Source organism: Heterocephalus glaber, unplaced genomic scaffold (assembly GCF_053883595.1).
Source record: "Heterocephalus glaber isolate CG9 unplaced genomic scaffold, H.glaber_assembly_v1.0 deba00001429, whole genome shotgun sequence".
NCBI classification, from domain to species: Eukaryota; Metazoa; Chordata; class Mammalia; order Rodentia; family Bathyergidae; genus Heterocephalus; species Heterocephalus glaber.
This window is the reverse complement of record NW_028258294.1, coordinates 12,630,665-12,644,903: the sequence shown is the minus strand read 5'-3', so window position 1 is coordinate 12,644,903 and position 14,239 is coordinate 12,630,665. Positions and strand designations below refer to the sequence as shown.

Sequence of the window (14,239 nt, the reverse complement as noted above, 5' to 3'; positions counted from 1 at the left end):
TAGCACTGAGGAGTTCAAATAGAAGAATGAGTATCAGGACACAGTAAAAAGCAACAGCTTGCTGGAACTCCGCAAAAAGAAAATAGTGATTCCTGTGTTGTACACAAACCCAATTGGGCTTGCTGTGTTAAAATCATTCCCAAAGAGGCTCCTTTTTCAGATGAGTAGTGAAAAAGTGATGGTAAAATGCAAAATCTCACAAATTAAATGTAACAATTTTGGGGGTACAGATTTATTGTGCAAAATTTAAAAATTCTCAGTCTATCTAGAAAGTGGAAAAACTGTAAATATTGCAAGATAGTGCTGATTTGAAGTCCTGTGCATCTTGCCTCCAGCCTACCCATCTGCAAATTTTTCTTTATGCAGGGATGATTTGATAGTATATGGTTCAGAACTCTCTCTGGGTGCTTAGTAAATCTTTCTGACTGACCGAGTGACCTTTTGCTCTTTCTTTTGTTATATTGGAGCCTGGGAGGGTGAAGGATTGAACTTTTACCATCAACTTCTAGCCAATGATGTCACCATTCTGTCCCTGCCATCCATCCCTATGAGCCTTTACCCTGGTCCTTTACATGAAATGCGTCTTCTTTTTCTTGTCCTTTTGTTTTGACTGTATCTGCTGTGTCCAGAACAGTGTTGGCATGTGGCAAGGTGAAAGCCAGAAGGGAAGCAGGCAATGAGGTTAGCAATTATGAGTTGGGACACTGGAACCAGAGATTCTTGGGCTGGCATCCTGCCTCTGTATCATTACTGTCATCTTAATTTCAGGGACCTCAGTTTCTGCACTTGTAAGAATACATGCTTCGCAAGCTGGGGATTTAGCTCAGTGGTGCCACAGCCTCCCTCAAAAGTGCAGGGTCCTGAGTTCGATCCCTGGTACCAAAAAAAAAAAAGAGAGAGAGAAAATATATGCTTCAGAGACTTGCAAGAAGATTAAATGAGATTCCACACATCAGAATATCTGTCTAGAATAAGCATTCAATGCATATTGGTTATTAGGTGAGAGCCATTTGGGGGCTTTGGCATTCTTACCTTTGAGAGCCACTTCCTTAGACAAAAGATTTTCAATTATATTTTATTATTGGGTTGGTATAAATGTAAATAAATCAATATCATATTAAAATATTTATTTAATTTAAACACTCGCTTTATTTCTTTTTAAAAATAAATTAATGTGTTTTTACATACTCCTAAGATTCTTGTGGTCCTGAATACTGTGTTTACTGTGCCTCAGGTGCACAATGTATTTAGAGATCTTTCCCTGTACTTTTTTCATGAAATTAACTATTTTCTGGAATTTGCTAGACTCTTGCCCCTGGGGGCATATACTGTCCTTACCTTATTTCCTTCTCTTTTCCCCCAGCCACTCAAAAGGTCTACACTATGGAGCTCTCAACTCCTCCACTCCTACTGCATCCTTCTCTATTTAAATCTATGTCTTCATTTTCATCTTTCTGATTGAGCCTTGTTCTCTTAGGGGTTTATTCTTGTCCTGATAAGTTCACATTGAATATTCTGATAGACTATTTCTCACTGAGGTATCATTGGCTAACTCTGTTCCTCCTCTCCTGCTTCCGTGGTGTTTGCATTTTCATAAAGATCTTTTTTTCCCCCTTAAATTCTTTTATTGGTACATTTTAGGTATACAATACAGTTACATTTATCATTGGGTGCTTGTACCTGTACATGATTACTCTTGATTCTTACATTTTCCCTATTCCCTGTCCTCCCTTCACCCCTCCACCTTTCCCTATTTACAAAGACTTTGTTTCCATTTCTTCCTTTTTACATAATTTTTTCTTTCCCTTCTGTCCTTTCCCCTTCCCCTCCCACTTCCCCTGCCCCTTTGGACCTTTTCTTCCTATTTCAAATGATCAATTATTCATTTTAGTCATTTTAATCCTTCTTTACACTTTCAGTTTCTCACACCAGAGAAAAACTAGTCAGTATTTACACGTGTGTCCTACTTATTTCACTTAAGAGTATCGCCTCTGAATCCACTTAGCTATAAATGTCTCTAGTTTATCATTCTTTATAGCTGAGTAGTACTCCATTTTATATAAAAAAAAAAAAACCATATCTTCTTTTCCAGTTTCCAGCTGATGGCCAACTGGGCCGTTTCTAAGCTTTAGCAATTACAAACTGTGCTGCTATAAACATGGGTGTACATATATCACTGTGGTATGATTCTTTTAATTATTTGGGGAAGATATCCAGCAGGGGAATAGCTGGGTCAAATGAGACCTCTAGTCCTAGTTCTTTGAGGTATCTCCATACGGATTTCCACAGTGGTTGCACCAGTCTGCACTCCCACCAACAATGGAGAAGGGTTCCTTTCTCTCCACACCCCCACCAGCATTTGTTATTGGTTGATTTCTTGATAGCAGCCATTCTTTGTGGGGTGAGGTGAAATCTCAGTGTTGTTTTCATCTGCATCTCTTGAATGACCAGTGATGTTGAACATTTTTTCATATGTTTATTTGCTGCTTTTACTTCTTTGGCTGAGAAAAGTCTGTTCATTTCAGCTGCCCATTTTTGAATTGGGTCTTTAAATTTGGGGGGTCTGATTTTTTAAAGTTCTTTGTATATTCTAGATAGTAGTCCTTTGTCTGAGGTACAGCTGCTAAAAATTTTTTCCCATATTATAGGTTGTCTCTTAACTCTGTTGTTGGTTTCTCTTGCAGTGCAGAAGCTTTTTAATATGATGAGATCCCAGTTGTTGATTCTTTCTGCTAGTTTCTGTGCTACTGAGATTTTGTTCATAAAGTCTTTTCCTATGCCAATGTCTTCAAGAGTTCTACCTAACTTATCTTGCGGCAAGTTTAATGTTTCTGTTTTAATATTTTGATCTTAGTTTAGTGCATGGTGATAGATATGGGTCTAGTTTTAATCTTTGGCAGACTGAAATCCAGTTTTTCCAACACCATTTATTAAGGAAGCTATCTTTCCTCCAGTGAGGGTGGTTAGCTCCTTTGTCAAAGATGAGGTGGCTGAGTGTGTCTGGAGTTGTTTCTGGATCTTCTAACCTATTCCACTGATCCTCAGGTCTGTTTCTTTCCCAGTATCATGCCATTTTTACCACAGTAGCTTTGTAGTATAGTTTCAAGTTGGGGATTGTGATACCCCAGCCATGTCTCTGTTGCCTAGAATTGCTTTTGCTATTCTAGGTCTCTTCTGGTTCCAAATGAACTTTTGGATTGCTTTCTCTAGTTCTGTGAAGTATATTGTTGGAATTTCAATCAGCATTGCATTAAATCTATATAGCAGTTTTGGAAGTATGGCCATTTTCACTATATTGGTTCTTCCTACCCAGGAACAAGGGATGTCTTTCCATTTTGTTATATCCTCTTTGATCTCTTTTTTCAGAGTGCTGTAGTTCTCAGTGTAGAGGTCTTTTGCTTCTTTTGTTAGATTGATTCCTAGATATTTCATTTTTTTTGGATGCTTATTGTAAAAAGAATTGTTTCCCTAATTTCTCTCTCAGTGAGTCTGTTATTTGTGTACAAGAAGGCTATTGTTTTTTGAGTGCTGACTTTTCACAAGGATCTTTAAGAGACTTTACATCACTGATGGTGATGATACAAACAACCCACTGCAGCACATGTGCCATAGGTTCGCCACCACTGTTATACCACAGTTCAGAACCATGTAAATCATGGAACTATTCTACCCCAGCAGAAGAAATACTTCAAAGCAAAGGATAAAGTTTGAGGATCATTTAGATTGTAGTGTGCCAGCAGTTTTGTGCCTACTTCATCTGTGTATTCAGTGGTTATGGCATTGTAACTATCACTATAAACTTCTAGAAGACAGAACACAGACTACCTCTTACACAAGTTCACTTGCTAAAATATGATACCCAATGAAGGTCTAATTGGATGTCTTTTATCCTAATAGAAATGCACATCATTTTTTCTGTCCCCTTCTTAAGTCATCCCTCCAACTACCCTTGGGGGTGACCTTACATTGCCATGTGTAAAGAACAAACCACACTCTGTCACTGCTCATTATTTTCAGAGTTTGAGCAGGAAAGTGATCACAAAGATAACATTGTTTATAAAGGAGAAAACAATGGCCCACAGAAGTGACATACAGTATCTGGCCTGAAGTGGATAAACAATTTAAAAACAGAATCAGGATTAGATTGTGCAGACCTGTTTAGTGTATGGTCGTTGGTAGCACTTACCTCTGTTAGTACCAAGAGTGTCATTTTCTACAGAGCGCAGACTGTGTGCTGGGAATCCTTGGTTGGATTCCTTGTTTCATTGATTACTATGTGTATGACCTAGAAAAGTTACTCAATCTTTAGACTCAGTTGTTTTTTTTTTTACTTATTTGTATATCAGGCAGAAGTGTAGAAATAAAATCAACCTTTAGAGTTGTGAGGAATCTTTGAGTTGTCAGAAATCAGTGAGATTGTTAATATAGAGTTTAGCATTATGCCTAGTACCAAACCCTTAATAAATGACTGCATTATTACTATGATTCTCACCATTGCTGCAGCCATTCCTAATTTTATTACTACCCCTACAATCCCGGAGGCCTCAGAAGAAAGGTAGAGCTGTTTCCCAGAGTGTTCTGCACTGCCCAGGGAGTGGCTGGAGCAATGGGAGAATCTGGCAGAACAGGTTTTTTCAAAGGGATGGAAAATAAATCAAGGGCAATAACCTAAACCTGAAAAAAGAATGTACTCCTTTGTGTGCTCTTTACTAGTTGTAAAAGAACCTCCAGAAGGCTGAAATACATCAGAGGTAACATGGATGGATCTTTCTCGTCTGTGATCTTTTTGACCCAAGAGGAGTGACAGTGGCAGTGCTTTGAGTTTCTCCCAAACAGGGTGGTTACATTGTTCTGTGATGATGTTGTCCACACCAGTAAGTAGACAAGATTAGGAGTCAACACATAGAGACAGCAAAGAAGGAAATGTAGGAAGTTTCAGGTCCAGGTACAAAGTGTGCCCTGCCCCTTGCTACAAATTGTTCATCAGTGAATATGGAGTCTCAGGGGACATTAGAACTGTTGGTTGAAAGTAACAGAGAGCCAGAGATTTTTAGCTCAGCGGTGCCAGACCTGTCTTGCATGCGCAAGGTCCTGAGTTCGGTTCCCAGTTCTGCAAAAAAAAAAAAAGAAAGTAGAAAATAACAGAGACACAGTCCCTATTAGCTTAGACAAACAGGAGGACTTATTATAAAGATACCATACTGTAAAATAAAAGAAAGACAGATGCCTACCTAACCTATCAAAATATATGCCTCTTTGCTTCATTCTGCTTTCTTTGGTTCACATAATGGAACAAGAACTTATACATTTTAGAAAACACTATGAAGCCATACAAAGAGAGCTTGATTTCCCTTTTCCAAGTCTACAATTCCTATGAAAGGGATTGATTGGCCCAACTTTGGTAAGATTCCTTTCTCTGATTACTAAGCGTCAGTTGTGGAAGGTTAAGACCTGTTACACCAACATCACACACCCACCATAACTACATACTTCTTGCAAGGGGTAGGGAATGACTCAAACAGGCATTGATCAGCTAGATGAAAAGAAACATATTGTTCACCATCAGCCTTGTGCTGCCTCATGGCCATTCCCAGGTTCCTCATGATTTTACATGGCATCTAAGCTATTTCTATACTCACTGCTCCAGGCTGCTTCCTGCTAGATGGAGCCTAGCCCTCAACGAGCTAATTATATTATAATTGAGTGGAAATACCAGAGGCATTAGAACCACCCAGACCTTAAGTTACAACCTAGGTCTATCATTTATTAGATATATAAGCTTGGGCAATTGACTTCACCTTGCTGAGCCTTGGTTTTCTTACCTACATACTACTACTACTACTACTACTACTACTACTACTACTACTAATGCCTATCTAATGGAATAGGCATGCAGATTAAAGAAGATAAAGTAACCATATTTAAAATACTTGACATATAATGTATACTCAGTTATGTTAATTTCTTAATTAGGCTACCTAGAAATCTTCAAGAGGGTGAGGGAGTGGCTCTAAGTGAGAAGAGAAGTGATAGAGTGTCCTATCTGGGAAGTATTTCTGTCTCAGGTATTTAACAATTATCCTGAGCAAATTTTAAACAATTTAAGTGGGTTAGCAGCATTGAAGAGGCCACACTTTGACAGATAAAGTCTCTCACTTTAGAGACTAATCAACAAGGATCAGAGGACCAATGGTGAATGTTTTGACCTTCTTACAAATGTATTGGCATGCTTAAGGTTTCTTTCTTAATAATTAAGGCTTATAAAGTACAATTTATTCACTGAATTAGTGAATAAAGTACTTTAACCTTCATGAGCTTCTTAAACATGTTGCTATTTGGAGACATGCTCCCTTTTTAGAATGTAGTAAGCATACTTGTTCTACAAACTATAATTTATTGAGTTGTTATTACAGCCAATACTGTGCTAAACATTTATGTGCATTATTTAATTTTTTCCTGAATTAAATGCTATTGTTCCCGTTTCCAGATTATGAAATTGAGGCTTCCAAGGTCACCTAGTACTCAGTGACACTTGTAAATTTGGCTTAGTCCCCTCCCAGAGCCTGAGCTCTTAACACCTGTGCTGTACTATCTCTTAAAACCTTGGTAACAGGATTTAGAAACAGGCAACTAAAGAAATGAGTGCCCAGGAAAACCTGTGCTTAGAGTATCTCATTTAATAAATGATAATCTCATAGCTCTTGTGTATCCACACAATTTTCCCTTTTCTAGCATGAAGGGGCCTGGGTCAGTGTTCAGAGACACCTCACATCTCAGGTAAAATAATGAGAACTGGGAACAGTCAGGATGTGGCACAGGGCTGAATGTTAACAGTATGCTTCTGTTATTAGCTCATTATGGGCCTGAATGCAAAGCAGTGGAATTATAGGAAGAAAATTAAATGAACAATAGATACTATCTACTTGGAATTGAGAACGATTTTACTTATTTAGAGGATACTAGTGATGACAGGGTTGAAACTGTGAAAAAAAACCAAGAACTTCATCCAAGTTTTAGATGTTTTAATGTTTCCCAACTTGGTCCAAATTGTGTGTGCTGTAATCATCCATAGCTGCAGGTGGAATATATAAGCCTACTCTGGAAAACAAGTATGACTTAGTGATTAATCTTAGGCATTGTGGTAACTCCTTATGTATTTGAAGGATTTTTCATCCACTGACCTGTGTACCAATCATGAAACCACTGTGATCTCTAACCTAATTGATCTGCTCCTCCAGAAATATTTTATTTTGTTCTATTTGTGCTATTGTGAGTTCCATTACATTCTAGACTGTGCTCCACTTGTAATTTTCATTTTTTACTGCATCCTATGTGTAAATGGAAAAAAACAATTAAATATTGTTTTACTACTACATATTACTGAATTGCTTTTGGTTTATATTATAATTGGATTAATATCTCACATTTTTTGTTCCCTTTTTGTCTTTCAGCTCCAGGGTTCCTTGAAAAGAAAACAGGTAGTTAACCTATCTCCTGCCAATAGCAAGAGGCCCAATGGCTTTGTTGACAACTCATTCCTTGACATCAAAAGAATCCGTGTTGGGGAGAACCTCTCTACAGCACAAGGTGGCCTCCAAGTAAATAATGGACAAAGTCAGATTATGTCAGGAGCTTTGCCTATGAGCCAGGCACCCCTGAGAAAGACTAACACTCTGCCACCCCATGCACATTCTCCTGGCAGTGGCATGTTTAACATGGGCTTAAAGGAAGTAAAGAAAGAACCAGGAGAGACTCTATCTTGTAGTAAGCACATGGATGGCCAAATGACCCAAGAGAATATTTTTAGTAATAGGTATGGAGATGACCCTGGAGAGCAACTAATGGATCCCGAGCTGCAGGAACTGTTCAATGAACTGACCAACATATCTGTGCCTCCCATGAGTGACCTTGAGCTGGAGAACATGATCAATGCCACCATAAAGCAGGATGACCCATTTAACATTGACTTAGGTCAACAAAGCCAGAGGAGCACGCCCAGGCCCTCTTTGCCCATGGAGAAGATAGTGATCAAAAGTGAATATTCACCTGGCCTGATTCAGGGCCCCTCAGGCTCTCCTCAGTTGAGGCCCCCATCAGCTGGTCCTCCATTTTCCATGGCCAACTCTGCCCTCTCCACTTCATCACCAATCCCAACTGTCCCCCAGAACCAGGCTCAGCCTCAAACAGCATCAGGAGCAAACCGGGCTCTGACAAGCTGGCAAGAAGTATCCCATGCCCAGCAGCTCAAACAGATAGCTGCCAATCGTCAACAGCATGCCCGGTTGCAGCAGCACCAGCAGCAGCACCAACCTGTAAACTGGCCATCTTTGCCTTCTCCTGCTGGACCACCACCAGGTCCATTTGGGCAGGAGAAAATCCCCAGTCCTTCTTTTGGTCAGCAGCCATTCAGCCCACAGGGTTCCCCCATGCCTGGGGTAGCAGGCAGCAGTAACCAGTCAAAAGTAATGGCTAACTACATATACAAGGCCAGCCCCTCAGCCCAGAGTGGGCACCTAGATGTGCTCATGCAGCAAAAGCCTCAGGATCTCAGTCGAAGTTTTATTAACAACTCACATCCAGCTCTGGAACCCCGTCATAACAACACCAAGCCTTTGTTCCATTTTAACTCAGATCAAGCAAACCACCAGTTGCCTTCTGCTTTACCTTCCCAGAGTAAGCCTTCTCTCCTGCACTACACTCAACAGCAGCAGCATCAGCAGCAACAGCAGCAGCAGCAACAACAACCACAGCAACAGCAGCAGCAACAGCAGCAGCAACAGCAGCAGCAGCAACAGCAGCAGCAGCAACAACAGCAGCAGCAGCAACAACAGCAGCAGCAGCAGCAGCAGCAACAGCAACAACCACCCTCGCAGCCCACCCAACCTTTACCAACCCAGCCTTTGCTAAGGTCACCCTTGCCTCTTCAACAAAAGATCCTGCTTCAGAAAATACAGAATCAGTCTATCACAGGCCTGGGATATCAAGTCTCCCAACAACACAGACAGGTAAGAGCTACCCAACTCCAAACCCAGAGTTCGCAGAGACCATTTAACTTGGCTATATGCTTTGGTTACCATTGCCCTTGTTTTGGGACATAAGTGAGACCAAGAGCAGTAGTGGTCTTGATGCACTCATGCGAAGACCTCATAAAATCTGGTTCTCTTGGAGTGTCTAAAGGCCAGGGCTCATATTTTCTTGTAGAGCATTATTGTCATTGGGATGTTTAGTGATCAAAAGCTTCATTATTAAGCAAAACAAAAGAAAAATATTGTATCATAATGCATCCCATTAGCGATATATCCAGTTGTCAGTCAGATTCTGATATCCTTGATGTTCATTTGTCTAACCAGTAAATCAGTCATTAAGTTAACATGCATTTCTTGAGTTCCCACCATGTGTGGGACATTGTGATTAATACTAGGTGTTACAATAAGGCCAGAGGTGATATTGAGAGTATTAAATGACTGTCCTATACATGCGCCAACCAACTGTAATGTCTCAATACCCAACCTATTGTCGTAGATTCTGCCATGATTCCATGTGGAACATGTGGGCTGAATATCAGCCCTAAGTACATATTATCCCCATATCTCCCAGCCTGAAGAGGAGTACAGGGTTTCATAACTATTATTTTATTTTATTTTATTTTTATTTTTTTGGTACCAGGGATTGAACTCGGGTCCTTGCGCTTGCGAAGCAGGCAGCAGAACCACTGAGCTAAATCCCAGGCCCACTCTCATTTTATCTTTTAAGCAAAATATTTATTGGTACATTTTAGATATACATAAGGATAGCATTCATTATAGGGAATTTGTACCTGTAAATGATATATCTTGCTTCTTTTTTCCCACACCCCCTTCAATCCCTCTTCCCTTCCTTATGTACAAAAGTTTTGTTTCCATTTTTCCCTTCTATTTTCTCTCTCTCTCTCTCTCTCTCTCTCTCTCTCTCTCTCTCTCTCTCTCTCTGGTACTGGGGATTGAACTCAGGTCCTTGCGCTTGTGCAGCAGGTGGTGAAACCACTGAACTAAATCTCCGGCCCTTGTCTCTCTTTTTTTTTTTGTCCAAGAAGGGTCATAACTATCATTTTAATACTAGGTAGAAAGAGTAACAACATGAGAGCAGAGATTAGGTAGCTTCCCCAGCAAGGGGAAATCAGAAAAGGCTTCTGGAAACAATAATGTGTGAGTAAGTGTTAAACCATTAGATCAACATGACTGCAGAGAAAGTAATCTATGGTTACCTTATGTCCTTTGCTTAAGATAAACTAGAGCTTTATTCCACCCAAATATAAGGAAAATATAAAGAGATAACTACATGCTTTCAGAGCACATACAAGCAAGTACGCCCTGATCCAGGGAACTTGAAGGAGAAACCTCCTCCTGGAAGGAATGGAGGAAAGAAGGTAAGAAGGGAGGGAGGGAGGGGAGAAGAAAGAAAGTTTGAATATTGCTTTATACATGTTACTTGAAAAAGCTATATTATCTGTCCATGCTTAAAAATGGCATAGTATGTATCAAAACAATACATTAGGACAGTATGATGGTGCAGAGCCTAAATCCAATAGTATTCCTATAATAGTTTTCATGGCAACTGCCCAGAAAAAGTAACATGAACACCACAGACTGTGGGTCCAAACTAACCTTTGTCCAAAATGTGGGCTAAGAAAACACTAGATACAAGGAGGATTCAAGGTGTGTACCAAGTAAAGCCTTCAGCGCGTACTCACTTAAAATTGTATGTCTGCATATGCAAGTTTTAATTGTACACTATGGAGAATAGACTTGATGTAGACTAATATTTTATGCTATGTACATATATATGACATAATCCTTTTATAATTATTCTGTAAAACAGGCAATTTGGGGATAATTTAAAATCAAATTGTGAAACTACTTTCTAATGATATACATAGGCATTTCGATTTGTGTAGGTTTAGATGCTTCCTCTTACTCTCCTAGCTGTGCAGCCTGAGCTCTGAACCTCTCTCAGCCTGTTTCCTCACCAGTGAGGGTGGCAGTAATATCTGCTGGGGTTTTGCTGAGCATAAAATGAAATAATTCCCAATACAAAGTCTAGAATAAGATGATTATTATTGTGATTATCATGTAAAGAGCAATATATTAAAATATTTTTAAATAACCACTATTCTTATGTGGGAGAGGAATTGGTTTAACATAAGCAATATTTGTGAAATAAATTCTAATATAAATAATATGGGGGAAATAAGAGAGAACTGTCCCTAATTCTTTCATTGTGCAGCAGTGTGATAAGTATGTCACAATTTATCCTCCCTGGCTCAGACTACTGACCATAAAAATGGATATTATAATGGTTATCAATAAGTCAGAATCTTTTGAGTAGTTACTCTATGTCTGGCATGCATTCTCCCTTACTTGTGGTATTTCATTTCACCCATGTGAGGGAAGTACCATTATTCCCATTGTACAGGTAAGAGAAGTGAGACACAGGATCAATAACTTTTCCAATGTCACACAGGTAATGAATAGCAGAGCCAGAATACAGATAGTCTACTTTACAGCCTGCTTTCAGGCACTATTATATAGCGATTATAAGTAGGATTTGTTGGGAAATGAATGACTATTGTAGATTTTTGTGAGGACTCTCAAAACTTGTTTCTTCTAATATTGAACCCTATTAACATAAACTGTATAGAAAATTAAGACCTTCGAGGGTTAAAAAAAATCTTAATTCTTTATTCTTCAGAGCTGTTAAAGAAAGTAATTTTTTAAAGAAATGTATATGATATTTGCCTTTCTTGATGTTACATATTATGGAGCTAACAAAAATACACAATTCACAACAGAAAATATATACCTTTGGTGTCCCATCAACTCTTTTGAGAGCCTCCCTGCCACATCCAGGAGCCTCAGACCTGTTTCTTGACATACTATTGGTATCAGCAATGAATATACACTTGTCCTCTTAGTCTCCTCCCAAGCTTCCAGGATCCAAGCACAGCAATTTGTGCTAATGGCCAAATCAACATCAACTCTCAATGCTTGGGATCATTTTTTATGTTTCCGAGCACATATCATGCATATGATGCCAGGAAAATTTTCATCTCCTTAAGAAAGTCTTTAGAAGTAGTAGAAGTGGTATTAGGATTTCAAGTTAAAGGCTTCTTCTACATAACCTTGGCAGTGGCCACTAATTTACCCAACTTTATGAAATTAACAACATTGTCCCTCCCAGCCCAATGGTTCTCTAGTGTCTGACTCTAAAATCCTGTGTCTGAGATTTATGCAAATATACCCGAACTCTATACTAAAGAAAGTGTTGCCTTCTTGTAAGAAATCATGTTAGAGGGGGTATACATTCTAATAATGGTGCTATTGTTCGGTACAGAATTTTGTTTGGAGCTTAGGTTATCTCGAGAGCCACAGAACATTTGGTAGATCATTGCCAAAACAATAATATTCATCCTGTCAGGGTGATTTTTAAAAACAACCAAACTGGGTAATGTGGCTTTGGGTCACAACCAAGGAATAACTATGATATGACAAGGCTGCATTTCGAGGATGGTGTATGAACTTTCTCTGAAGGAAATAAAAAAACAAATGAGTTGCTTCTCAAGATGATAGTGTTGAGAAGCAATTTGCATCTGATGTACATATATCTAAAATTTTCTGGTTCTTATTGTCTCATTCAGCATATTGTTAACTTTTCTAAAGTTAGAGTAGTTTTAACGCTGCAATCTATACTATACGGTAAAAATGTATATTCTCATAGCAGAACAGGTAAATATCTGTTGCTCATGACTAAAAGCATGAGTGAGAGAAGGAATTGGGGATTAGAAAACTCTTAAATTTATCAAACAGTGTCTTAAATAAAAATACCAGTCCAGTATTTTTTTCTGTTTCTCATACTCATTTTGTGGCAAACATAGGAAGATTTACTATGGGATTTGCTAATTTGAGCCCTTTAGCCTTGGAAATGGTAGAAATCTTGGCTCCCTGCTACAAAATGGTAGATGGAACTTGTTAATCAGTTACTTACAGTTTACTCAGTAGATGTGCAAAGGTGAAATTCTCTTTCAGAGATCTGAACCCAGACAGATCCACATGCTCAGGCAGAAGCTGAATTTGGGGGATTCTTGTGCCCCTTTCCCTTTCCTATGTACTCACTTCTGTTCCCTTTGATGGGAATGATGCCTGAGGGATGGATGTAGCATAATCAAATTGGTGGATATGTCTTTATTGTTTCATGCTTTGACTAGGGGAACAAATGGTACTTGATGTTTCATAAAATGTCCACAGTAGACTCTTGTCTCGCTAATATTTTGGAGCTTAATAAATAGAAACCTTCTGGCTATGATTTTCTTCTCTTCCTGACTTGAGAGCTATGAAAGAGGACAAGAGAGGGATACAACAGATGCATTTCTGATTCATTTTCAAGTCACTAAACACTTATTAAAGTGTGAGAGAATTATTGGCTGACCAGAGCTCATGAGGGTTCAATCCAAAAGTTCTTACCTCTTGAACCAAAATGTGATCTGTTTCAGAGCTATATAATCAGTCACTTAAAAGCATAAAATTTTTCTAACATTAGATCCATGCAACTCAAGTGGATTCTATATTTAGTTTAGAATTCTCCCATGTCTAAAACTTCTGGGAGGGAAAGCAGACAGAGAATGAATGGTTTGTTATGACTGAAACATAAATTTGTACATTTCCTCCTTAGTTTAAAGCCAAGCTCCTCAATCATATATTAAGAACCTCCCTCCCCTCTTTCTCTACCTAGGCAAGCTTATCTTCACTACTCTATATCAACCCTTTGTATAAATTAAGAAAGTATCCTAATGTCCTCTTCCTTATTTCTTTAAGTCAGCTTTACGTATATCTGATTTTAAAGATCAACACTCAGAAAATTGTTTTTCAAGTGGCCCAAGTGGTAGAGGAGGAATCACTTTTAGCTCACATACACTGGCAGTACTTCTAAATCTTTATTATTACCCAAGTGAAAGTGCCAGAAAGAGAAACGTTTTTAATGGGAAAATAATCTTGAATTCAATGTTTTGCAATAAAATGATATTCAAGGAATGCCCGTGCTGGAGGCTAGAGGATGGCTGAAAGGTCTACAATTAAGCTGGTGCCAGAGTTTGTGTTTAGAGGCTAGAAGCTATTTGGAGGACATCAGGAGAATAAAGGGCAAAAGACAAAGCCAAGCCAATGTCCTAAAGATTCTCAGAAACAGTATATTCAGAATCCAAAAATGA

At 38.9% G+C, this 14,239-nt stretch overlaps 1 protein-coding gene across 3 annotated transcripts in view; it reads left to right on the top strand.

The window, feature by feature from the left end:
* Positions 1–14,239, top strand: part of Maml2 (mastermind like transcriptional coactivator 2) — a 356,733-nt gene that overhangs the window by 237,243 nt on the left and 105,251 nt on the right. For all 3 annotated transcript variants that reach the window (XM_004838079.3, XM_004838078.3, XM_087212111.1), the window contains exon 2: positions 7,452–9,005. In XM_004838079.3, the coding sequence (XP_004838136.1) occupies positions 7,452–9,005 (1,554 nt within the window). The remainder of the gene's footprint in view (positions 1–7,451; positions 9,006–14,239) is intronic.